A 27,986-nucleotide genomic window follows, 5' to 3' on the forward strand; every position below is an offset into this window, starting at 1 on the left:
GAGCAATGGTTGAGTAACACCCAGAGAGATCTTTTGCTAAACTCTTGAACTCTAAGTTCTTACATAATCTATGGCAATCTAATGTTTCTAAAGTTTTACTTAATATAATAATTTAGTTTTCCTTAATCTAATGTTTCTAGAGTTTTACTTAATTTAATAATTTCGGATTATTTTTTTGTTATTTATTGTTTGGTGATCAAATTGTTTTTCTTAATCTAATAGTTTTCCTTAATCTAATGTTTCTAGAGTTTTTAAGCATGAACTTCTTAATTTAATTATTATGTTCGTATTTTAGTTCAAAACTCATGGCTCGAACCCGTAAAAGTATCATATCTTCTTGTAACATTATAAAATTGTATTTGTTTGTTTCTTTTTTAATGATAAGAAATTTAAAAACACGCTTATATTTAGTATTGAGGTGCCTTTATTTGTTGAAGCTACGGTTTTTATGCAATAATATATAATAGACAATGGCTCTAACACTATTTTCCACAAGTTATATGTTATGATGATTGATGTTCCTTGCTGAGTTATAGTTATCAAAGTAGTAGTTGTATTAACAAATTATAGTGCCTACTAATTAACATGCATATTTGCTTTGATAAGTGAGTTTTTATTGCATTATTCTCTTTTTTGTTCTAATTGTGAATCATGTGTTATTATATTAGGTCTATGATGTAGGCTTTATTTTGGTGGTTCTCTTTTACGTATGGTGTTTTCTATCTTGTTTGGTTTTCCAATTCTTCATATGTTTATCTTGGTAACAAATGGTATCTTCTTAAAAAAGAAACAAAATTACTATGAATTCTTGTTAAATGCCATCCTACAAAAATTATATAAAAAAAAACTTTGAATCCCAAGGCAAACAATAATGAAAGACCCATTTTAAAAAATAACAAATTTAGAACCTTACTTTTATCTTTTTATATTTTTATGTTCAAAGTTTTTTTATTTATTTGGCTTGTTGTCAATGAAATATAAAAATACCTACCTAAGGGTAAATTTTTCATATGACCAAATTAATTTTACTATTTCTCTTGTTACTTATTATTTTGAAGAAGAAGAGTGGCTTTCTTTATTTTCAAGCACGACCCATTAATTACAATGTTAACATTCTTCAGTAGCAGGCCCATTTACAGTTGTACGGCTAGTTGGCCCATTATGAAATAATCTTAATCTTATTTCAAGTACAAATGTACAATCATTTATTGTAATAACTTTATGTACATTATTTGTGACATGATGGATTTTGTTTATATTAACGCACAAAAAAAAATGATTAGCCTCATTACACATATGTAAATGATAATTAATTAATTAAGGTTTTCAATACATTGATTAGCCTCTTTCTAAGTGATTTCTTAATAATATTTATGCAATTATGAATGAGTTTTATTCTTTCTTTGTTGTTGATTTTAAGAAATCATGTCTAAAGGGAAAACTTCGAATAAATCAAAAGGTAAGAAAAGGGTTGGAGCTGGAGTAGTTGAAGAGCCTCCAAGTGCAGCAGCGTGGGAAGCATGGTTTAGGCCACTACATCACATCCGCAAAGTCCACTTTTGATAAACTTTTTGGATGAGTCACAAGCTCCATTAACAGAGGTACCGGAAACACAAAATCCACATATTAGGAAAGAAGTAATTGAGGATGCGATTACCCAAGATGTAGAAACAAGGAAAAGTTCAAGAGGTCCAAATAAAAAAAATGCCTACACAAACAAATCCTAATGATCGAGTCCTTATTGCCACTTTACATGATGAGTATGTACATTTGCAATTCATCTTATTTTATATTAAATCAAAATTTTAATTAATATAAACTAATGTTTCTTTGTCTTCTTATGATAGAAAATTTATTGAACCTAAAGTTGTTAGGACAATTACAAAATACATACAACTTAACTTCAATGATGCATGGCCAACATGGAAACAAACACCTAATGGTATCAAAGAGGACATGTGGGCAAAATTTCAGGTGTGTGTTTGCTTTAATTTCCTATATACCTTTAAACTTATGTTATACACAATATATATGCGTTTCAAGAAAATGGAGTTTGTGTTGTGTTATTTATGGATTAATGACTCTTATTGTCATTAGCCTTGTTGATAAACATGAACCTCACCATCTTATCTCTTTGAAAAAAACAAACATGTCATATATATATATATATATATATTTGATTTTTGTATGAGATTTTCATCAACGATTTGTTCATAGCATATGCATGTAGTTTGTATCAACATTTTGTTGAAAACAAGAAATATATTGTCTTTGGTAGATTAATTGGTTATGCAACACTTGTTTTTATTTTTTGAAGTATGACTAACTTCTATTTCTTGCAAATAGTTTAGTACTTTTATAGTTTGAACGTATTGTCCTATTCTTATTTATTGAGTGTGGTATTGGTAACATTTGGTTTATTTATTTTAATAGGAACAATTTGTATGGCCCATCGAAAAAACAAATATTGTACGAAAAATATGGGGCACTACATGCAAAGAGCGATTTAAAGGAATGATGGAAGAAGAAAGGAGTCGAGCAAAGAAGCATTTTGGAGTGAGTGACATTGCACATTGTAAAGGCTATAATGAAGGTTGGATAAGAGTTGATATTTGGGATAGTTTAATTGACAATGTTTGGAATAGTGAAACATGGAAAAATCGATCTCAAAAGGCCAAGCAAAATAGGCACACAGAAAAAAATGGAAGTATTACCAAACATACTGGTGGATCAATTCCTTTTTTGCTTCATGGGGAGAGGATGGTATATATGATCTATATTGCTTTTTAATTGTAGTTTTCAAGATTGTATATCTTTTTCACAAGGTTTACATTTTTTTTAATTATATGTCCATGAGTAAAACCCAATTAAATCGTAAGCCAACATATACAGAAGTGTTTAATCACACACACAAGCGTGACAAGGGTCGTGGTGATTATGTTGATAACAAATCTAAATCTGTGAGTGTAAGTAAATTAGTTTCATAATTATATTGTAATTATTAATATACAATTTTAATTTCTAATGCATTAATAATTCTTTTATTATCTTAACCATACCACTTATAAGGATTTTATGTTTTTGTAGGAATCTTATACTTCTTCAATGAACCAAAAATATGGCGTCGATGAATCTTTTCATCCTGAATTTGACCCACAAGCTTGGTGTGATGCAATTGGAGGAATAGAGACTACGCGTACACATGTGTATGGATTTGGGACCACGCCACGTGGAAAAAATTTAATTTCTCCTCCTATTAGTATTGGGGAAGGCTACTATTCATTGGATGGTAGTCCACTAATTGAAGCTCCACGTCCTTCCACCGAAGTTGATAATCTGCGGGAAGAAGTAGTGACTGTGAAGAATAAACTACAAAGCTTGGAGGATTCTCATAATAAAATCAAGATATTTTTGTATAGTATTACTGAGAATCTGAGATGTTAAATCCTGCAACATTTTGTAGGAATGCTAGATTCTCTCAAATTGGAACGAATGACAAAGACCATGAAGATGAAACCACCGATGGTGAAGATTGAATGTTTGAGAGAGTGATTCATAGAACTTGGGTGTTTTATGGTTAATTTTACCTATGATTTCTCCTATGATGTTTTTAAATTTGATGAAACATTGAAGGTTTTTGTCTTAAACAATGTTGGACTTGTTTTTTTGAATGAATAAATAATTTTAGACATTATAAATAAATTGTGAAATAGCATTTGTAATATATATGTGCTATAGGGAAATAAACTAGAAAAATGAATTAATAAAAAATAGTATTAGAGGCGAATTTTATGGATAATGAAAATAATTAGTGACCAAATTCCATTGGTAATTAGTACCTTTAGTGACGGAATTCTGTGGTGATAAATATTTTTAGTGATGGAATTCCGTTGTTGATGAAAACCATCAGTGTGGAATTCCGTGGGTGATAAACACTTTTAGTGACGTAATTCCGTTGGTGTTGATAAGAATCAGTGACGGACTTCCGTGAGTGATAAATACTTTCAGTGACGGAATTCCGTTGGTGTTAATACGAATCAGTGACGGACTTTCGTGAGTGATAAACACTTTTAGTGATGGAATTCCGTTGATGATGAATACTTTCAGTGACGGAATACCATGGATGAAAAACACTTTTAGTAACAGAGTATTCCGTCACTAATACTTCAACATCACCAACGGAAATATTTTTACCAACGGAAATAGTATTAGCCACTTTATTATTACCAACGGTAATGTCTAACGCAAATTCCCGTTAGTGAAAGTCATCACCCACGGAATTTGATCTGTCAGTGACGGAAATCTCCGTCCATGATACCCTTGTTTTCTTGTAGAATTTGTTACAAGCCTCCTATTTCATAGCAAAATATTTGAGTGTGTAGCTATAACTGATTTGTTTCGAAGCAAAGGTGCTATCTTTTTAGTTACGTTTTAGTAACTATAGCAAATAAATGCTTAATTTAGTTACGGACATATTACATTTATAACTAAAACATAAAATATTTGTCACAAGAATTTTACTGTGGCAAGTAAATTAAACTTTTAGACACAAAGTTTCTCTGTTGCAACTAAAAACTATTTTGCTATATATATAAATATAATGTAGCTAAAACAACTAATTATTTGCTACCAAGTTAAATTTTCATGGCAATATATTTTATTCTTTTAGACATGAAAAAATAAAAGTTGTAGCAAAATATATTACACTTAGCTACAGAAGTCATAAAATATGTGGCTAACTTTTAGCTATGACATTTCTTGCTACGAGATTTATCTTTGAAGCTAACATGTTTAGCTAAAGGATTTTGTACCTTTTGCTACAATTTCTTCCATAGCTATAGAGACATAATGTTGTAGTGTGTTATTGTGTATTAGACGTCTTTCTGTGTATTACAATCATTCCCTGTGTATTACAATTATTTCTTGTGTATTATTATTATTTCCTGTGTATTAAAGATGTTTCATGTGTATTATTAGTTGTTCTTGTGTATTAAGTAATGTTCATGTGTATTTTGTTGATTTTTGTTTATTGCCATGCAGGAAGTTTTTCTCATATAGCATGAACTGCAATGGCGATACTTTTCTCTCCCAACATCCTCCTTCTGGGGTGCTCAATATTGCTGGGTGTTCCCAAACATATAATGGATCGATATTAAAAGTAATTCAACCATTTAATAATATAGACCACTTCAAAGATTGCCCATGACTCACAATTAAAAGGCAATTTTGACTTTACTTTTGGCGTTTGTTTGTTGGGGTTCAAGCATGGGTGCAGGCCATTACTTTTTATTGATGAAACTCATTTGATGGGCAAGTATGGTGGGATTGTCCTCGGGGTAACAGCCTATAATCAACAACAAAATTAATGAGAACTGGACTTGGTTTCTTGCTACCCTTGAACATGCCTTGTATGGTAAGATAACTACGATAAAATTATAACATTTATCTCGAATCAATCCAAAGGGTCTAATTAACACCATGGCGTGAGTCTTCCCGTCATCATTGCATGATTATTGGCTATGCCACTTAGAGGTGAACTTTATGAAGACCAACACTAGACTCGAGAAATTGTTGAGAGAGTAGTGTTGGTCAATAATCGTCAAAATTATGTACGTGCATACATCAAAAGATCATGTAATACAGTCATTGTGGATTGAGGGGGCTATCCATAATGTGAGTGGATGTTATTTGTTTTTATTTTTTTCACTAACTGTGTATATTTTGATGTTGTGTAGTTGAATAGGTACCTGTGTATTAATTCCCTTTCTTGTGTATGGTTTCCGTCTTGTATGTAGTAATTCCATTTCCTGTGTATTATTTCTGTTGAGTGTGTAGTATTTTTATTTTTTATGTATTATTTCAGTTTGGTGAGTGTTATTTTTGTCTACTATGTATTGAGTCTATTTCATGTGTATTAACTTTGTTTGGTGTGTATTATTTATGTTTCTTGTGTATTCTCTGTATTTTCCTGTTTAGTATTCCATTTGATGTGCATAATTTGCTGAGTATATTTAAGATTTACGACCGAATTTTGTATTAACAAACAACAATGTTAGTCACTTACAAACAACGGGAAAAATGACAAACAACAAATTTTCTCCGATCATTAGGACGAGGGCCTCCACAACATCATTCGGGACATGTTGTTTTCCTTCAAGGAAGACGAAGAGGTTGTCACGGATGGTATACCCATAGTCATTCCTCCAAATGACGGAACTGTATAAAATTATTACGTAGGAATCGATCAGAATATATATGAAGCATATATGCTACATATGAAATGTATATTATATATAGGAACGGCATATGTTACACATGAAATAATAAATATACACATGAATAGGTAATGGTTACACAATAAAAGTTAAACCTACACATGAAATCATAATATTACACATATGTTTCATAAACACAGCTTATTATTAAAAATGCATAACACACAGAAAAAAATGTCTCCTTTGCCAGTTTATCCTTCCTCAAATAGGTGAAAGACTTAAGTAGTATGTCAACAACGCGTAATGCATCATTTTTCCCCTTTCTAAGACATTAGTTGACCGGGATGCTGTTTCTCCAGGGGTTTTCTTTTGTGGAGGGACCCTCTTCCTTGGGGCTCTCTTCGATGTAGCTTTCTTCGGTGAGGCTCTTTTCGGCGGAGACCTCTTTGAACATGATCATTTTAATTAATTATGAAATAATAATAATAATTAACTATTATTTTAAATCCATCTCAATTTTTAGAAAAAATAAATCACTTTAATTTGGAAAATAAATTCAAATTTACTGCCATCAAAATCAAGAAAAGCCGTTAGTAAAAATACCTTTTTTGCATTTATCAATTCTTGAAAATTATACCAAATTACAAATACAATAATTCTTAAAAATTGTCGAAAAGCTTAGTATATATTATGGATTTTTATGAATAACGATCTGTTTAGATATGAAATGAAGTTTTTTTTTTATGAAGTTGAATAAATCATAATTTTATTAATAAAAAATTACAAGAAAAAAAGTACAAAAAAAAAAACAACAAGGTAGCATGACAAGAAAGAAGCAAAAAAATTGAGATATATCATTAGTAGTAATTGCCATTTTTTACAAAATAAAATAAGTTTTATTTAAAAATATTTAAAACAATTAAACAAAATCTCTTTCTATTTCACTAGTGGTGATGGGTCTCCTTATAAAATAAAATAATTTTTTATTTAATGTTTTTGAAACAATTTAAAATAAAAAATCCCAAACGTATGCACAAATTGACAAAATGCGTATAAATTAAAAAGAAAAGCTTCTAAAAAGTGATCATATCATTAATCAAACTGTGATGCAAAAAAAAAAGTGATAGTCCATAGAGTTTTTTTCAATAGTTTTAATTAAGTTAAATAACTTTATTTTAGAATTATAAAAGAATTATTATCTATTATATAAGTGTGTTAATTAATTATAAAATAATAATTAAACATTATTTAAAACTATCTTAATCTTTAAACAAATTTAAAATACTATAAATTTTAACAAATAAATTTTAAATTTATTATCTTCAAAATAAAAAAATAAAAAAATTAAAGTTTCAAATTCAATTTTTGAGATGACAATAATTGTACTTTGAGGTCATTTCCTTTTTAGAATGAGGTTGAGAAAATGGGAAAATTTGATAAGGGGCATTGAGGTCATAATCTGACCCATGTAACGGCTCCACAACCTCCGTTTACTTTGCAAATGGGATGAAGAAGAAAAAAAAACTTAAAAGGAGGGACTTTTAAGGGATCTCAATACTTGCAAGGATTTATTGGGATTATGCAAACTATAAGGGGATTTTTGGGTACTTTCCTGTTTATTATATATCTATCTATATATAATTATATATATAAATGAATATATTAAAAACCAGATCGGATTCGGATACCCGGTTTTTAATTTCTCCCGGCCCATATCCGATCCGGTTTTCACCTTAAAAATTCAGACCGGTACCGACCCTCTTTAAAAAAACCGAATATCGAATCGGATCATCGGATCCGGATTTTTTTGCTCACCCCACCACCGATCCACGGTGGTCCGATCGCCGACCGTAGTCTAAGTAATTTTTTTTATTTTGTTAACCAAACAGTCATTCTGTAAAAACAAAACATGTCACAATTTCTTTAATAATCAGTTGCAATTTCTACATAATAAAATTATTCCATATTTTTTTTTATTTTTACAGCCATACAGGTAGTAAGTTTTTTTTAAAAAAATAAAATGGATAAACCATGAATTTATTAAAAAGCCAAAACAAGGATAAAGACAAAACAAAACAAAAATAAGGAAAAAGAATAACAAAAAAAAAAAGAAACTAAAAGGGTATCACCAAGGATGATGCACCCTAGAGACTACAAACATAAAAGGAGAAAATAGAACAAGAAAGACACATGGAGACTGAGAAGACGAAGCCCACCGAAAAATAACAGAGGTTAACTTAGTCCATTAAAGCAGGATCACTCCTGAGGCTAAAGCTGAGACGTAATGCTTTTGGCGAAATCTGGCGATCTAGCACTCAGGAAATCAAAAGAGTGGTTCATATTCTAAATAAAGTCACTGAGAGGCTAATCTCTAGCTGCAAAAATCCAGACAATAAGTTTATGAGTGTTGGAAATAGTCCGGATTTATTTTCAACATATATGTAACATGATATAACTGAGATTTACTTGGCTAAGATCCTGTAGCTATAAATAGAATTGTTGTAACAATATTTTGTTGTAATCTTAGATAATCTTGGCCAAGTAAATCTCGGATGCTTATCTTATAAGCCACGCCGAGGGCTATTCTTGGCTCTATAATCTCGGATGCTTATCTCGATGCTTATCTTATTCTTCACTATAATTTTAAACATAATAAAAATAGGAGTAAGAGCGTTATAGCTAAGTTGTAACTTTTATTTTAGCTGTAACTTTTAATTTTTTTAAAAAAAAAAGAAAATTGATTTTATTATTATTATTATTTTCTTTTTGGAAAGCATGGGAAAAGTTAAGGCTTATATTATATTTTATTTTGAGATAGAATCTAAATTATTTTTTTTCAAAATATTTTTTGTTTTTTTGGGTATAATGATTTCTGATTATTACTCAACTATTAATTAGTTTTTCTCCTTTTATGCTTTCAGTTGAAGAGGATAAAACATAATTTGATGAATTAAAACAAAGATTAATAAAAATGATTACTGAATTAACATTAATTTCTCTTTGTTGTTTCATTATTAGATTAAACGTAAAAGCTAATAATGAATTAATCAGTATTAACAATTGTACACTAATTTGGTAAATTATGATGTGAAGATCTAGCTCACTTTGGAGTGCATTTAAAACCAAGTTTTTCACAAATCTGTCACTTGATCATTGAGCTCGATCTGAAGTTTCTTTAACAATGATATATACAAGATAGACAAAGAAAACATAACTTTCATTATATAAATTATAAAGAAATTAAACTCCACATTTAAGTCTCATTTTGATAGCTATTTTAAACTCTAAGAGATTGATTAATTAGACAAATCTAATATTGATTATAAGATATTAATCATTTTTCTTTCAACTAGACAAAATAGTCAAATGCCGGTTAGAATTTACATGTGAGGAATAAACTTCTAGCATATTTAATTAATATTAATTAAATCATAATTTGGAAAAATATCATTATAAAAAAAATTTGCAATTATTTTGGAGAAAATGTCAAAAGTTGATCTACTTATTGCAATTTTATTACTAAAAATAAAATATTACAAGATTAATTTTTTTAAAAAATTAATGACAAGAAAAATCAAATCAAAATAGAATTTTCTTATTTTATCACATCATTCTTCATTGTTTCAATCCATGGCTTTTTTAAACAATGTGATAAAAGATCATAGTTGCACATAAAATAAAAAGCACATTACCATTGAGTTATAAATCAAATAAATATGATATGTAGATCTAATTAAAATCTTAAAAGATAATTGGAATTGTTTCATGTTACCTTGATTTTCTTCTTGATTACAACTACGAAAATCAAAAATGGGCTCAATGTATCTAAACTACAATAAAATAATTTTTTCTCAAAAGAAGTTCATATATCTCAATATGGCTTCTTTGAAAACACTCAGTTTTCTGAGATGAAACACTAATATTTTTTATTTTATTAATACAATATACAATTACATATAAACTATTATAAAAGAAATTAATTTAATAACTTTGAATTGTTTGGAGTGATAAATTCTTAAATCAAAATTCATGACTGTGACACTAGAATATTTCTTGGTTCCTATTGAAAATAAAAGCAGTCATATTAATTATTTGGACTAGGAGGGTTTTGTTGATTTTTTTCAATAAAAACATTGCAATATTCATCTTAAAAAATTAATACAGAGTCAACCATTGGATAGCCCAATGGTATGACATCAAAATGTAAGGGGGAGGTTATGGGTTCAAATCTCTCCCAATGCAGATCTGTTCCCTCGCACTGTTTATACTGATCGTTCACGGGGATTCTTATATTATTCTCATCTGTATACGTATCTATATCTTATACATTCGAGTTTCGATCTTGTTTAGTATTGTTTATTCATAAAAAAAGACGACATCGTCCTATTATTCCAAAAATTAATACAGATAATTTGAAAAAAAAAAATTTAAGTATGCAATTCTAGTTAGTACTTAATAGTTAAAATATGACCAATTTAATTAACAAAAAAATATCATTTTAAAATTTAATATTTAAAACAAAAAACAGTCTCCCTTTTAATCAAGAGATATGGCCCCAACTTGACCATGACACCGGTCATCGTAGAATTTCCACCTCTCTTCCATTTTCTTTCAATTGCTATTATATTTGTTGGGAGGTCTTTCATTGTTTGTGATTGCTTCTTTCATCTGCTATTTTATTTATTTTGTTTTTTTTTTCAATAAAATATGATTTATTTATTTATATCATATATATATATATATAATAAAAAATTGAACCCCCACAATCTTGATCACACATTAAAAGGCTAGTGATGTTTATGGTCTTGTACCTAAGTAAATACCATAGATAAGAGAAGGGACAGTAGGGGAGCTTTTTGGGCCCGAGCTAGGTTAAGGGTATCCCTAATCCCTTTAGACTATGAGGCCCTTGTGGAGGGTTTTGCCAAATTGGCATTCGCCATTCACTCGTTTGGAATGGGATGAACAAATTAATCATGGCTTTTGAAGTGTAAATTAATTTGATTTATATATATACAATTACTAAGCATTGACTTAATTAATTAATTAATTAATAATACTTAATAATTACAAAATTATTCAAAGTTATGTTGGGGCCTCGGAATAATTTGAATAAGATCAGGAGGAGAAAGCTCAAAATAAATTTATTATTATGTATCAGCAGTTAAAGAATTCTTAGCCATTCAAATATAATAAGGATCTAAAGCTAATTTATTAAAATAAAAGGGCACAAAATGGAATATTTGATGAACTAAATACTCACTTTTTCATCATGAGTCACTTTGGTATACAATTGTTTTTATTTTATCATTACGTTAGAAGTTTTTTTTTCCATCAAAATATATTTTTAAACAATCATATAAAAATATAAATAAAACACTACAATATAATAATAATAATAATAATAATAATAATAATAATAATAATAATAATAATAGGACAATTTTGTGATAGACTCACTAGCGCTACCGTCTAAAATCTAAATTAGATCCTAAACCCCACAAAATGATAGATATATTTTTAGATAAGTTCATATATCACCATCTTTAAACACCTTTAAAGTCAAAATTTGATATGAAATATTAATTAAATTTAATGATCAAACTAAGAAGCTTTTCTTTTGGGCTATTGTGAAGCATGTCCACAAGGATGATGCAAAGGTCCTACCACATTAGACCAAGTTTCTGCAAGGCTATTTGTGGGTCCTTGGATAGACAAAGCTAGATATCCCCAGATATTAATATTTAAGTCATTGTATACAGTATATTTAGTACCATTAAATATTAATATTGTATTTAAGTTACATTTAAATATTTTAGGAAGATAATGAAATAATAGGATTTTTGTAATTCCTAAAAACTTCATTTAAAATGAGCACCACCAAACAAAAATATTTTATAATAACCACTACTTGGTATGGTGGTATATTATAAATATGGTTAATCAGCATATCTAAAGTTGAATATGTGGGTCAATAATTTTTATTACAATACTGTAGGGTAAATTTTTTAGTATATCACTAAACTTTGGTTCATTTTTATTTTGATCACTGAACTTCAATTTGTATCAATTTGATCACTCAATTTTAATTTGATTTCACTAGGTTGTAAATCAAGGGATTTCGACATCCAAATGAATGATGTAGCTGTTTTTCGATGACATGGACACCTCTAATAGACTTAATAATGTGTCATGAGGAAGACTGATTTAGATTTTTAGACAGCCATGTAATCAATTAGGGGTTGAAATTCTTGATTTATTGTCGGTTGAAATCAAATTAAAGTTAAGTGACCAAATTGATACAAATTGAAGTTCGGTGATCAAAGTGAAAATAAACCAAAGTTTAGTGACCTATTAAAAAATTTACTCCAATACTGTATGTATAATATAGCATATTATGTAAAATACTGTAGTATTACTGTTCATTTATTGTTAGAGGGTCTCTTTGGAAAGATATCATTTTTCTCCCTTCTAAGATAATATGGTAGAAGGATTTTGGTACTTGTAGGGTTGTAAATGAGTCAATTTGAGCTGAGTATCACCAGGCTCGAGCTTGTTCGAGCCATTTTTTTTTTATGATCGAGCTCAGCTCGATGAAAAGCTCAAGTAGCTCGAGCTCGGCTCATTTAAGCTCGATTAACCTTTCACAGTTGGATTAAAAAGTAATTTTGTAATTTATATAGTTTATATAATTATATATGTTTGTAATTTATATTATAAATAATTTAATATTTTATATATATATATAAGCTCGTTTAGATTCGCGAGCCTCACGAGCTGAGTATTTTTCAGCTCGAGCTCGGCTCATCAACGTAAATGAGCAGCTCGAGCTGGCTCGTGAAAAATCGAATTTAATTCGAGCATTAATTGAGCCAATCTCGGGTAGCTTGGCTCATTTACACCCTTAGGTTCTTGAAATATTTTTTGGGCTTATGCATGATATGATTCTAATCGCCACATATGATATTTGGCAGAGTTTATAAATCTTAAGAGAGTCATTAGGCTACCGTAACTAGTGCACTATTATACATGTTTGTTTTTTGATATCTCTTTATTAGGCTGGGTTTGCAGTGTTTGTCAAAAATATAAAATAATAAAATAATAAAATGTATGAACTGCCAAATGCAAATAAAGATAAGTGAATTCAAAATAAACATCTTCATCTCCAGTAAATGAATTTATTATTTCCTGTTTTAATGGTGCCACCTATAATAGATGATCCATTCCCTGCTAATTTCAAATAATTCACCTTTTTACCAATTGTTTTCTGAGTGTCACTTGTATCCTTTATTTGCTTAAATGTCCCATCTTTGTGAAGTTTCTCCCTGCTTGCTGGTGGAACTTTGAGCCTTAAATCTTGATTAGTCCAATCATGTTTGTTTTAATGTTTGTTTATAATATTTTTTAAAAATAAAATTGTGATTTATTTACTTAAAATAAAAAAATAAATAATGATAAAATAAATCATGTTAAAACCGCTACTATAAATAGGATAAATTTGAGATAATTTTATCTTTATTTCACTTTACTTAATTATAACACTATTTCATATAAGTCGTTAGGATGGGAAGGTAACAAATATATATAGCCTATATGTATAAAATATATAATTATATCAGTTTTAATTTGTTTTCCCCTTATTAATTAAAAACCAATTAATAAAAATATTTTTAAAATGGAAACATTAATTGTCACAAATTAACTTGCTAAAAAAATTTTAAATATTTATTTTATATTAATAAAATCATGTTAAAACAGTGACATGCACTAGATGTGCATACTTTTCTCTTGTCACAATTTATGTGTTATTTGTTATCTATATATATAAACAAGACAAATAAAATGAATAGCATAAAATAAAATAAATCCAAAAATTTTCACCAAAATTAATTGAAGAGGAGTTAGGGTCAATTAGGTGGTCCCTTACATGAAAAGCAAACCATCTCACCCAACATCTGGTCACTCCAAACCAATAACCACTGATCCAATACACAACCCTTTAACATCAAACTCATATTCTCATCCAATCAAAACAAGACACGTTTTTCCAATCTCAACACCAATCAACTCCATGATCCACGTTCGGACCATAATTTCATCCAACCACTCTCTCACCTGATCTCCACCTTCAATACTTCATACCTCTAAGCAACAACACTCTATATATCCCTTGCTTACTAAGTCACAACACACCAAAACCCTAATTAACTCCAAACAAATAACAATTACCATTACCCACAAAATATCATCATATACACACACACACACACACAAACATACATATTCTCATGCAAGTATAAACTTTCATCATAAATTTATAGATCAATGTATGGGTTTGATTAAGTTTTTAGGTTAATAAATTGTTAAAATTCATCGTATCGAAAAGATTAAGAGTATATATAAGAAGGATTTGTTTATAATTAGTTTATGTCTTACAAGACACTCTAAGGGGACCTTATAGCTAAAAAGCTCCATCTCTGTCTCAAGGAGGTGAAACGTCTCTAGCGAATAAGCTTGCCCCATCTCCACTCAACCAAATTGCACCATCTTATTTGTTGTTTCATGTCAGCTAGACTTACATATATATGTATATATATATATATATATATTTCCATGATTTATATTTCAATATATATATACTTCTCAAGTTCATGAGTATATATATATAAATTTTTTTTCAGAGAGAAAGCAAGTGATCAAAGAATAATAATAATATTATTATTATTATTATTTGGTTATGTATATATATATATATGTGTGTGTGTGTGTGTGTATAAAACTTGAGGACTAAGCAAACCATTAATCTGTTTCCAACAAGTTATCTTTGTTTGTTTCTTTATCTCTCTCTCATGTTGGAGGGGGTTGTGTTTCTTTTATCTCCTCATCTTCTCTCTTTCTCCTTTTTCTTCTACCTATATACTCTCCTTAGGGAGTGGTGAACAAAAGTGAAGGAGAATTCTATTCCTTCCCAAAGCTCAAGGTGGTGAAGAAGAAGTGAGGGTTTTAATTTGATATCTATGCTTTAGAAGGGACAACCCTTCTTTCTTCTTTTCCTTTTCCTTTCTTTTCTTTTCTTTTCTACCTTCTTTGTTTTGTTTGTTCCTCTCTTTCACTCTCTCTCTCTCTCTTCTCTCTTTCTCTCTCTCTCTCTCAAGGACAGAGATTAGCTAGGTGTTTATCCATTCCTTTGGGGAGAGAGAAAGAGAGAGAGAGTTTGAGAGTTTTAGGGTTATGAGAGAGAGAAGCAAAAGAGACCATGACATGGTGTGATGGATGCAACGATGACTCTAAGAGTCCTACAACTTCTTCTACTTCTCTTGTTGGGAAGAGATCTCTTGAAACCACTGTAAGGACATGCCCTTCATGTGGTCACAGGATTCACTGTACTAAGGAGCAGGTATAGGTCTTCTTCTTAATTACTTGTGCCCTCTTCTTATATATATATATATATATATAATTAGTAATATTCCTTAACTCTTTCTTTGCAAAGAATTTTTCCTTCATTGGTTAATTATATGTCTACGTGCATGCATGCATGATGAACTCAGGCAACTCCAATTCAAGACTTGCCGGGGCTCCCGGCCGGAGTAAAGTTCGATCCGACCGACCAGGAGCTTCTTGAACATCTTGAAGGGAAGGCTAGGCTTGACTCTCAGAAGCTTCATCCTCTCATTGATGAGTTCATTCCTACCATTGAAGGAGAAAATGGCATTTGTTATACTCATCCTGAGAAGCTCCCAGGTGTGTGTGTATATATATATATATAATTAAAATGATCTTGATGCTCAGAGAGAGAGAGAGCATCTGGATAATATATAATATCACCATCAAAAAGCAAATGTAGATTTACAAGGAAGAGGAATGATGTTAGATGTGATATTCAATTGGCACATTCATTATATATGTTTATCATGAGGATTTACTGTACAGTAAGAGATTTTGATATATTTACTACACAGTAAGAGATTTTGATATATTACACTTGGTATATATTGAAGATGCAATGCATTATATATAGTCACATCTAGCAATGGCAACTCTGGTGTAGGTGTGAGCAGGGATGGTCTAATTCGACACTTCTTTCATCGTCCTTCGAAGGCATACACGACCGGAACTAGAAAGCGAAGAAAGGTACACACAGACGAGCAAGGAGGCGAGACTCGGTGGCATAAAACAGGGAAGACAAGGCCGGTATTCATCGGTGGGAAGTTAAAAGGATACAAGAAGATACTAGTGCTCTATACCAACTATGGCAAGCAAAGGAAGCCAGAAAAGACTAATTGGGTGATGCACCAATACCACTTAGGCTCTGATGAAGAAGAGAAAGATGGTGAACTAGTTGTATCAAAGGTATTCTATCAGACACAACCAAGACAATGTGGATCAATGGCCAAAGATTCAAGCAATCCACTGAAATTAAAAGGCCTAAATGATCAGAATGAGAATACAATCCTCAAAGATGGCAATGTGGTTGATTACTATCATCAATCTCTCATGACATACAACCAAGGAGTGCATAATAGATCAGGAAACTCACCTCATTTACTAGCAAACTTTTCGATGCATGCTGACGGATCTCCGTTCCTCGGATAAGAGGATCCTTCAACATGCATGAGATGATCAGTGAGTGAATTAATATGAAGATCACTGCAAGATAACTTTTGTTGTGTACACAAGAGAATAAGATGTCCAAGTTGGAATTGGACCAATTTATGATATATATATATATATGTGTATTGGGATGTTTAGGAAGGAGAATGGTAGTGTGAGTGAGGAAATGAACAACACTCAAGAGGAAGGTTCTTTAGGTTTACAGATATAAACTGAATGCTTTGTAAATAAGGATGCAACTAAACAACAGTTATAGTGCTTGAGAGGAGCATTATTTGTGACTCTCTTGCATGATTTCATAAGGTCATTTTGGATGCTTCCATTGCATGAATAATATCTAGTTAGGATGTGCAAAACTAAGTAACTAACTCTATTTCTTTCTTTGTCATTCTCTTCTTTATGCATGGTTGATTACTCACCAGCATCTCCTACCAATCATTGCCTAGTTTATTTAAGCTAGTTTCATTTGCATGGATAAAATAGGCTTGGTAGAGTTTGCTTAATTTATTAAGTTTTTATCTGGTTTATTTTATATAGGTGTACTTAATTTGATATTTCATGTTTGGTTGAAATATTGATTTCTTTAATATTTATTGTTGTAATTCTTTAAAAATTTATGGAGTATAGAATAAATGTTCTCTTTTGTATAAATAATAATTTTATGCTCACGTAGAACCACTTTTAAAAGTTTGTATGTGATAATTAATTTTACTAGACATGTGAAACGTTGAGGTATTAAAGAGAAGATCCGAATGATCATCAAATGAAAAACATGTGCCTTTGGCTTTCAAAGTGTTGTTATATATTCATGGAAATCCTTTATTTTATTTATTTGATCTTACTTTGTTTTTAAGCATTAATTGAAGATAATTTGTAGAAGCTACATGTTGAGTATTGGTGCAAGAAACCTTTGCTGTGATCCAATGCAGTCTTAATTAATATTAAAATTATTAATTATTAATTATTAATCATTGTGAAATATTTTTATCAATTAATTAAAAAAAAATTGTTGTAGCGGTCTGTGATAATTTTTTTGTAAATTTTTTTTTTAATAAATATGGATAACCATGACTCTTAATTATTATTGTGAGAAAGAATTGAACTTTAATGTATCCCTAGAAAAAAAATTGAATTACTACTCTCATTATTAAAGTAACTAATTATATATATATATATATATATTTAAATATGTTGTTCAACTTTTAAAAAATAAAAAATTAGTCATTTGTTTTATCAAGAAAGTATTCCGAAGAAAAATAAGAGTTTTTTTAAAAAAATTACATCAAAATAAGCTTTCTAATTAATTCTTATTATTCATTCAACAAAAATAAAACTTCATCCATATTTTTCCAAAAGGGGGGAATAGATAAACTTCTATAATTAATGGTCCTTAATTACCAAAATTACTGAGTGTAGAAGTGAAGCTAACTCATACATTAATGAATTAGAAAAGAAGTATCTTGCATTTTGACATTCCTATGTATGTAATTAAACCAATTGAGTGCAAGCAACCTCAAGCCAGTTGCACAAAAAATCAAAGCTTGCAACCTAATGCTTGCAAGCAGGCACTCATTAGAATAACAAAAAACTAGCTAGCCACTTCTCTTCTCTAATATGTATATATATATAACCATGAAAACTTAATGAAGGTTTTAAAGAAGAAGAAGAAGAAGAAGAAGAAGAAGAGATGATGATGTTGGATAGAAGATACATAGATATAGTTTTGGTTCCTTCAGGGCTTGTTATCATGTTTGGGTACCATCTATTTCTTCTCTATAGAATTCTCAAGCTTCCTCACACCACTGTAGTTGGTTATGAGAACCATAACAAGCTTGCCTGGGTTGAGAGAATGATGCAGGTTGGTACTATATATATATATATATATATGTATGTATATTTTTTTAGAATATCATTAGTATATTTCTATGAAGAAGGTCTTTTTATTTGAGTTTAGTTTATTCAAGATCCTCGCTTCATTAGCCCTTTTATTTATGCTAAGAGAGTACTTTTTACTTAACATGGATCTTTTTAAAAAAATAATAATAATAATAAGAAACCGCCTAAAATATTAGAAAATCAAGTATAATTAGATAAAAGTCAAATACTAAAATTGTGATGTATTAAAGCCACAAAGATAGAGTAGGCATCCGCAGAAGAGAGAGAGGAATAATTAAAAGGGAGAACAAAAGTGCGGTCTTAAACAAACAACATGGCTTCCAGGAGATGATTTCCATAGGGGTCCATAATCCATCAGATCATGTGCCTGCTCTGTTAGATCAAGTTTCAAATGTTGTTTGTCAACTCCACTGTTGTATAGGGGGACACAATGGTGCACAAGAAGTTGAAGTTGTGTTTCACAATTGTTTTAAAATCTCCCAACTTGAGCCTCATCATGTCTTCTATTACAAATAGCCATAAAAGAAACATAACATCAATTTTAATTGTAACCAAAATTAGTGGGAGAAGACCATGATCAAATATTCAATTATTTCTTTTTAAGCAAATATTTCAGAAAATTTGCTCCGTATAGCCAGTGGCGGAGCCAGGTGGTGGAGAAGGGAGGCAATTGCCACTTTATAATTTGAGAATAAGTTAATTTAGTATTAATTTAATCAATTGATGTCCTAATTACTCACATCTATTTTACAATTGACCCCCTTAGCTTTTTATTAACTAAAAATAAAAGGAGACTAGTCTCATTTTATCCAATGATGAAGCCGTAACTCTGTTTGATTAGAAATTAAATTAATTTAATATTTATTTATTTATGTATTTATTTAATGTTTTAAATTTAGCTCTAATTTTACCAATTTCAACTGCATTTGTGGAGAAGGTTTTTTTTGCAATGAAGATTGTGAAAACTTAACTACGTAATAGAATTTGTGATCAATTGTTGTTTAGTGACATACATCGAGAAAAATATCTTTGATCATATTGATATATAATAAAATAATCATTCATTATTTTCAAAATATTAAAACTTGTAGGAACAATTGTGAATTTGCTTTGTTGATGATTTGTAGTACTTGTTTATGTAAAAGACTTATTTAAAAAAAATAATTATTAATTTTGATTATAATTGAACTTTTATTTATTAAGTTTCATTTGCCCCCCTTGTTTATAATTTCTAGCTCGGCCACTGCGTACAACTAATATGTAAATGGTTGATTAATTTGTTTATAAAATTTATATAATTAAGATATTTAATAAAATCAAATTAACGCAAATTAATATTGTCTTATTTTCTGATAAAATCCTTCATTCAAAATTAATTATGCTTTCATTGATGCATGGCAGGCAACACCAGATGAAACAGGAATAGCATTACAAGTGATATCAAGCAGTCTATCAGCATCAACAAATCTAGCATCACTTTCCATTGCCTTGAGCTCTCTCATCGGCACTTGGATAGGCAGCACCACAAAAGTCTTCATGTCAGAAGTAATCTATGGTGACACCTCAACTGCAACAGCCTCAGTAAAATACATTTCCCTCATCATTTGTTTCTTAGCTGCATTCACATGCTTCATCCACTCAGCCAGATACTTTGTTCATGCCACCTTTCTTCTCAGTACTCTCAACTCTAATGTACCAGTTGAGTATGTTCAAACTGCTGTCATTAGGGGTGGTAATTTTTGGGCTATGGGCCTTAGAGCACTCTACTTTGCCACCACATTGTTGTTGTGGATCTTTGGTCCTATTCCTATGTTCATTTGCTCGGTGTTTATGGTTGTTATACTTGCCTTTCTTGATACCAACTCAACTCCTTTGCACCGGTTTAGCTTCTCTTCTTCTTCTCCATCTTTGAACCAAAGGTTGAAGAAGATTCATGGTGCTTTTGGTGATCTAAGTGACATCCACAAGCACCCTTTGTACACTGTTAACACTTCTCCATTCATTAGTTTAGCTTGAGGTTTTAGTTAATTTTATGTAAGTTTATCTTCTTTTTTTTTTTTTAATGTGTGTATGTGTATATATATACATATGCTTGTATGAATTGTTATACTTCTTTTTTTCCTGCTAAAAAAACAAAATCACTTGTTTAGAAATTATTTTTAATAGACAAGCCGTCACACACATTCTATTTATGTTTTAATGTATCATCTATTTATATTTTAATCATACATTGTGAGATGATTGAATTTTCAACTTTTCGATATATGAGTCAAATGCCTTAATCGCTTAATCGCTCAACCACTGTGATGATGGTTTGTCTAAAAATTTTAAATGAGAGAAAATTATATTTTCAATGTTTTTTTTAATATTGACAAATCATAGTAAGATTTCAAACCAAGTAACCAACCACCAAAGAAAGCATGGTTTTGAATTTTATTAATATATTTATGAATATATTAGTGGGTGTTATGATTGATGTTATTCAATTTAGAGTTACTCTTTATTTTTTGTTTTTATTGTACTATTTTTTATAGTTTAATTTTAATTTTTTATATATGAAAAACAATTTTTTGTATCCATTTACGGCAGGGTTTTTTTTAATTTGTTTTTATTATTTCAAATCAATCAAATTTGTCAATTGCTTATTGATTATCAAATTAGACAGCGGTTAGGTATTCTATATGACATTAGCACATGGATAAAATTATTAATTTTATTTTTTTCATAATTTTACCTCTACCCTTGTCATAAAAAAACCAAATTCCAAAATTTAATCCAATTTTCTTTTTATCTATTTTTTACATTTTATTACAATTTTATTAATTACTATAATTTGATATGCCTTGTAATATCTTATGAGGTGAAGAAAACATAGTTTATTTTTTACATTAAAAAAAAAGTAAAATTTAAATTTTACTTATTTTCATATTCGGTTGTTTGTCCCTTAAAACATGGTTTTATGTCACACATGTAATAAAAACATGAAACAATGTGCCAATTAATTACTTATAATTAATGCAAAACTAGTTGTGCACATAAATCATCAAAAAGATGGAATTTCAGTTTGCTATTCATCCAACCAAAAATGAGACACAAAAGGCAGACAACAACTTGTTCTGCTTATCCTTGTACTGTTTACTACAGTATAAATAATAATTAACACTTTAATCATCAACTAAAATAAGAACCGACACAATTGTCAATTTAATCATAGCTAATACCATTTAAAAAATAGCTAAAACTTTAATAATTATCAGCTAAAACTTTAACTGATAAACTTATTAATTTAACCATAATTGATCTTTGTGTTTCTTGAGTTAAATAAAAATGTCATACTTTTTAGTTTTAATGATGATTAGAGTTTGAACATAAGTCACTTGGTGAGAAATTAAAAAGGAAATGTTTAAAAAGTTTTCTAATGCTAACCCATGATTCTCAACCTAAACATATTTAATCATAATTAAAGTTTAAATCATATTCTATCAAAATATATATATATATATATATTATTCGTACGTGCATAGCTCTCTTTAAAGGAGGCATATGCCAATGGTCTTTTGACCTAATGACACCTGGGTCTCCTGCGCATGGGCAAAATCACTAATTCGATCTATTTCTCTGATGTTGTAGGATGAGAATGTGTGGAATAATTAAATATGTGCATGTTATTGATATGTGACTTATACATATTTATAAAAAAACATATTTATTGTTTTAATTGTAATCTTAATCATTAAATACAAATATCACGATTATTGTTTTGAAGTGATTAAAGATTGCTTTTATTTTAAAACCATGACTCTCAACTAAAATTAACAAGAATCAACATATTTAAATATTTATTTAATTAAGCATAATCAAATTTATAATCTAAGTCCACGAATAGAAAGGGTCAATGAACTGTTTTTTTGGTGTAGGTCCATGATTCCAGACATGAACAAAAAAGGATATATTCATCAATTTTATTATTATCAGAGTTTAAATCTCAGCCACACAATAAAAATCCAAAACTTATATATATTATGCTGGTGCCTTTTGAATCTCTTGGGAAAAAAATTTAAAGTTTTAATTCAAATCTGGTACAGGATTAACTCCAATCTAGCGTAAAATTTTGCGCCAAATATGGGAGCGCTATTATTATTATTTTTTTTTCAGTTTTAATTTTTCAGTTTTCTTTGTTTTTTTTTAATTTTTAATTTTTTTTTCTATTTTTTTATAAAATTTTATTTATGATTTTATATTTTCAATAAATTAATAACTTATAATTTAATTTTGTATTTTTCAATTAATAAAAATAAAATTTTTTTTTTTTTATTCAGTTTCTTTGTTTTCTCTTTATTTTTATTTTTATTTTTTGTTTTTATATTTTTTATAAAATTTTTATTTATGATTTTATATTTTAATTAAATTAATAACTTATAATTTAATTTTGTATTTTTCAATTAATAAAAAATAAAAAAATTTAATGAAAATAATACACGAAATATAACTTCATTGACATTAATAAAAATTATTCAAACAATAAAATGAAAACATAAAAAATAGTCGTAACATATATTATCATTAATAGCAATAAGAAAAAAAGCACAACACTCAAAATACAATTAATGAAGGCCGAATTAGATGAGTCTAATAGTCTGGCATATTATCACCACCTCCACTAATATTGCCGAAGATTTCATTAAACATGTTAAATGTGAACAAAATTAAAGATAATTAAATTTATTAATAGTATGAATATATAAATTATGGAGTGAAAAGAATATTCTTATAATATTTTATTTTAGAGTTAAAAATAGAGATGGTGATTGGAGAAACTTTCACTATAGAAGCTGTATTTTTGTGTACTGAAGTGTCTGTCAAATATAGAGTTTTAGGTTGTTATAATCCCAACATAAATACACTTCATTATCAATTTCATCATTAATCAAAGTCTAAATTTCAACTATCATTAAAAAAAAATTACAAAATTAGGTCGTTTGTGGCCTTTGTTAAAATATATATATATATATATATATATATATATATATATATGTTAGTGCAAACCAAGACTATTTATCGGCACGATTTCGACACCCATACCTGCCGACGTAGCAAATAGTGACAAAGCATAATTGATGATGTGGCAAGCATGGTGATGTGGCAGGAGACTTGGAGTGCAAGGCAAACATCTCGAAGATCTTGTAGAGCTATTTTTTGAGTAAAGTCTCTAATACTGGAGCCAAATATCCCAAGATCATGCAAGCTTTATTCTAAAGATCTCAGTGGAGTTATTTTTGGCAATGCATTACAACGTGAAGACAAGATCATATCAAGACCATATTTAGGTGATTTGATTGAAGACTAAATATGATGGAGCTTAATTAAAGAAAGATCTATTCATGGTGTGAATAAAGATATGATTCAAGAATACTTGACGAGAATCATCAAGTCTCATTAACCGAAGATTTCGAGCGACCAAACTCGAGTGAATCAAGATCAAGTTTGGAGAATCTTCAAGACCAAATTTAGGTGAATTGAAGACCCGAGTTTGGCAAAGTTTCGTGAAGACGCAGCAAGGACGCGCGCCTTGCGAGGGACTCGCGAATGAGGAACCGAGGAGTAGGCTAGATGCACGGCAATGGATCGGAGATTTGATCGCATCGACTCGACTAAGCACGACCGGAGGTTGATGGGTCTTGAGGTCATCCGTAACGTAAATCTGAACTCGATCAAGTCAGCAGCGTGGCCATGTCAGAACTTATGTTACAAATGGGGAGTCTAGCATGACTAATTTCTAGCAGTTTTTAAATTAGTAGTCATGAGATTCTAAAAAGAGGTATGTGCTATATTTCGGGACGCTGAGGCGTCTATATAAGCTACTTTCGCTCGTAGATTGTAGGTGTAACTCTCGGGGAACTCTCTGAGGAGAGCGTGAAGCACCGCATAATCGTAGAGGGTAGTGTTTATTATCGTCTGAGTGAGATGAGTGACAAGTGTTTTTGTACTAACGTATTTTCACCTTTTTAGTGGATTATTTTTCTCCCGGCATGCCCCTGACGAGTGCGAGAGAACTCAACCCAGGTTACCAATCGTGTGTCTCCTTCTTGCTTGGTTTGTGTGAGTTTTTCTTTTTTGAGTGTTGTGAGTGTTCACTAAACCACAAACCACATCGCCGAAACTAACAATATATATATATATATATTATCATAAATCTGTATTTTCTCATCATCCAATATTATGATAGCTAGAGTTTAAACTTTAATCTCTCGAGTAATTTGATCTCTGTATATAGATGAAGACCAGAGATTGAATCATGTGCATGATATATTTAGTAAAATTCACTCATATCCCTTGACACGTGGCTTGTTTACATGTATCAAAAATATAAAATTGATGACTTTAAAATAAATATCTTCTTATTGTAATCCCACAACACGTACATATAGTTCATTATTAATTTAATCATTAATCAAAGTCTAAATTTCAACCTATCAGAAAAAAAAACTGTAAATTTATTTCTTTTTGTCATAGCTCCATATTTGTATCATCATCAGCTGATTAATGATAAATATAGTTTAAACTTTAATATCTCAGGTAAAAAGAAAAAAAAAAACATAAATTATTGTTATCTTTGAAGTATTTTTTAAGATTCTTCTTGTTCTAGGCCCACCAAAAATGTGGTAGGGTTCACCAACATCCATGGTAGAGGAACACAAAGCACAAAGCTAACAACACATTGGTGACATGAAAAAAAAAGGAAAGAAAGAAATGGTAGTACAAGGCCTTTGAGTCTTTTCTTTTGTATATGTGTGGTTGGCTTAACCTAACCATCACCTTTCCAAAAGGTGGTGTGTCTCATGGAGCAAAGAGGCTTTGTTTAAATGATGTTTGCATTGCCCTACCAACCATGGATTCCAACTTTGATGTGATGTATATACCTTGACAACATGTTACCATTATGTTCTTTGAATTATGAACATTGATAAAGATCATATATATATATATATATTGGTGAATTATAAGCATTGTTACAAAAGTAAGGAGTGCATAAGTGCATTCTCTTGATAATGTTCAAATGAAACATGGACAAAACTTAGTGATATGACAATTGAAGACCAAATTATTGATAACAATAATGTTTTGTAGCAGCCTTGTGCTTGGAAACGTTACATCACACAAATGGGGACCATCTTTCTCTCTCTTTCTCTCTATCTCCTATATTACATCCTTTATTATTCAAAATACATTAAAACATATTAGTATTTATTTATTTATTTATTTATTTTTTAATATTTGTAATTATGTGTGGGTAAAGCTATAGATTGTTATATTTCATTAGTTGAAGCATATCTTAATCACTTTTTATTAATCAATGGTTTGTGAATTTGAAGTACAAGACTTGAAACAATCTTTCACTCTCACACACTATAAACAGTCTTTTATCTTGGAATCCTCCCAACTTTAATGTATGCTAATTATATATCTCTATACATATTAAAAAATCATTAAATGAGCAGGGTCTGAAAGCTTATATAATGTGTCCTCTTTATTTATGCAGTGGCTTTAGAATGCGACAATGTAAACAAAGAAAGACACAAGAAAGCAGAGGCCAAAGCTTAAGGCAATGCCAAAAGAGAAAGTAATATGTTTGCTTTCCACTCATGGGACCCTTTCAAATATATATATATATCTACACAGAGAGAGAGAGAGAGAGAGAGAGAGAGAGAGAGAGAGAGAGAGAGAGAAAGAATGAGTTATAAATGGGTCTAAGTCTTTAAACTTGTTGGCTGGTTGGAAGGAGGCAATGCTTCTCCAATGGAGTTGAGCCATTAAACCTATTGTTATCTAGGATGGCTCATAGAACCCTATAATGGGAAAGGATGATGGTGATGGTGATGGTGATGTTGATGTTGATGGATAGTGCTCACCTTGGCTCACATCTCAAGCTCGTCCTAGGGTTAGGGTTAGAGTTAGGGTTTTCTTTCTCCGTTTGTGCATGCTTATATAGTAACAATTTCACACTATATTAATTGAATATATAGTTATTATATAGTATTACAGATATGTTTGATTAATATCTAGTTACTATATGTTATTTATTATTGTCTAATAAATGGAACAGAAGACACAATAAAAACCTCCTGGTTGTCATAATGTCTATGGCGTTTGTATGAAAACTGTCACTAATTAATGACTGCATGATTAGTATGTAACGTACGTACGTTTTCGCCATGTCATTCCAACAAATAATACGTTAACAACCGTATTCATTATAAACAGAGAAAAATAGTTATTTCGTGCTGCACGTGATTGCATGAATTAATCATAACATGGTCAGATTCGCAATTATATTTTCAGATAATTGTTTTTTTTTCTTTTGAAAAATTAATAGGTTTAATAAGTAACAAAAAACACAAGATGTTTGCAGTTATGTTGTACAGTGCCAGTAGAGAAACACATGGGTACATTAAGATCAACAAATGAAGAAGCCATGCATATATATATATATTAAAAATGAAGAAAAAGGTTGGATATATATATATATATATTTTTGATGGCACGCATGGAGGGTGAGTAAGTGCTGGAGACTAAGATGACACAGCTTTATTAAACTCTCCACAGAGCTACTCATCCTCATAAGTACGTACTACTCCTTTGCCAGCAGCAACAACAACAATAGCAACAGCTTCCAGTCATTCACTATGAATAAAGTTGCTGGTCTGTAATCAAGAAGAAGATGAACAAAGCTGCTCATACAAACACATACAAACAACAACATCCCTCCCTCCCCCACTCTCTCTCTCTCTCTCTCTCTCTCTCTCTCTCGATCTCTTTAATAAATATTAACAAAAAGAAGCAGCAGAAGAAGCAGAAGCAGAAGAAAACCCTAATCTCTCTCTCTCTCTCTCTCTATATATGTATATATATGCAAATATATTCAATAACTATTAAGGAGAAGAAGAGCTCTGTGTAACTGTATTTACACATATATGATTTATGTGTGTGTGTGCAAGTATTAATAAGAAAAAGAGAAGACATGCATTCATGCACTATACACTAGCCATGCAAAGATGCAAAGACACTAACGTGAAACAGTCTTTGTATATATATATATATGATTAATAATAATTATAAAGAGGCAGAAGGAGGAGAAGAAGAATGGGTAATTAACCATGCAAACTAATATGAATATAATTAAGCATGCATGTATTCTTGATCTCTCAGTGTATTTATATATATATAATTAATATAATAATTATATAAATATAAAAAGGGTTTAGA

At 29.9% G+C, this 27,986-nt stretch overlaps 2 protein-coding genes across 2 annotated transcripts; both read left to right on the forward strand.

The window, feature by feature from the left end:
• Positions 1 to 15,028: 15,028 nt before the first annotated feature.
• Positions 15,029 to 17,186, forward strand: LOC120257895 (NAC domain-containing protein 73-like). Its single transcript, XM_039265187.1, has 3 exons — positions 15,029 to 15,612; positions 15,764 to 15,956; positions 16,264 to 17,186. The coding sequence occupies exons 1-3, from the start codon at positions 15,472 to 15,474 to the stop codon at positions 16,806 to 16,808; spliced, it is 879 nt and encodes a 292-aa protein (XP_039121121.1). The 5' UTR covers positions 15,029 to 15,471; the 3' UTR covers positions 16,809 to 17,186.
• Positions 17,187 to 18,409: 1,223 nt separating this feature from the next.
• LOC120259308 lies at positions 18,410 to 20,750 on the forward strand. Its single transcript, XM_039266889.1, has 2 exons — positions 18,410 to 18,684; positions 20,124 to 20,750. The coding sequence occupies exons 1-2, from the start codon at positions 18,514 to 18,516 to the stop codon at positions 20,736 to 20,738; spliced, it is 786 nt and encodes a 261-aa protein (XP_039122823.1). The 5' UTR covers positions 18,410 to 18,513; the 3' UTR covers positions 20,739 to 20,750.
• Positions 20,751 to 27,986: the final 7,236 nt, after the last annotated feature.

This window comes from Dioscorea cayenensis, chromosome 4, assembly GCF_009730915.1.
Source record: "Dioscorea cayenensis subsp. rotundata cultivar TDr96_F1 chromosome 4, TDr96_F1_v2_PseudoChromosome.rev07_lg8_w22 25.fasta, whole genome shotgun sequence".
Lineage (NCBI taxonomy): Eukaryota > Viridiplantae > Streptophyta > Magnoliopsida > Dioscoreales > Dioscoreaceae > Dioscorea > Dioscorea cayenensis.

What these genes read in the sequence shown, in the direction of transcription:
- LOC120257895 (XM_039265187.1), top strand. Translation starts at nt 15,472, where the DNA reads ATGACATGGTGTGATGGATGCAACGATGACTCTAAGAGTCCTACAACT. An exon ending in TTCACTGTACTAAGGAGCAG is followed by an intron (nt 15,613 to 15,763) that starts GTATAGGTCTTC and finishes TGATGAACTCAG; the next exon opens with GCAACTCCAATTCAAGACTT. An exon ending in TCATCCTGAGAAGCTCCCAG is followed by an intron (nt 15,957 to 16,263) that starts GTGTGTGTGTAT and finishes ACTCTGGTGTAG; the next exon opens with GTGTGAGCAGGGATGGTCTA.
- LOC120259308 (XM_039266889.1), top strand. Translation starts at nt 18,514, where the DNA reads ATGATGATGTTGGATAGAAGATACATAGATATAGTTTTGGTTCCTTCA. An exon ending in GGGTTGAGAGAATGATGCAG is followed by an intron (nt 18,685 to 20,123) that starts GTTGGTACTATA and finishes GATGCATGGCAG; the next exon opens with GCAACACCAGATGAAACAGG.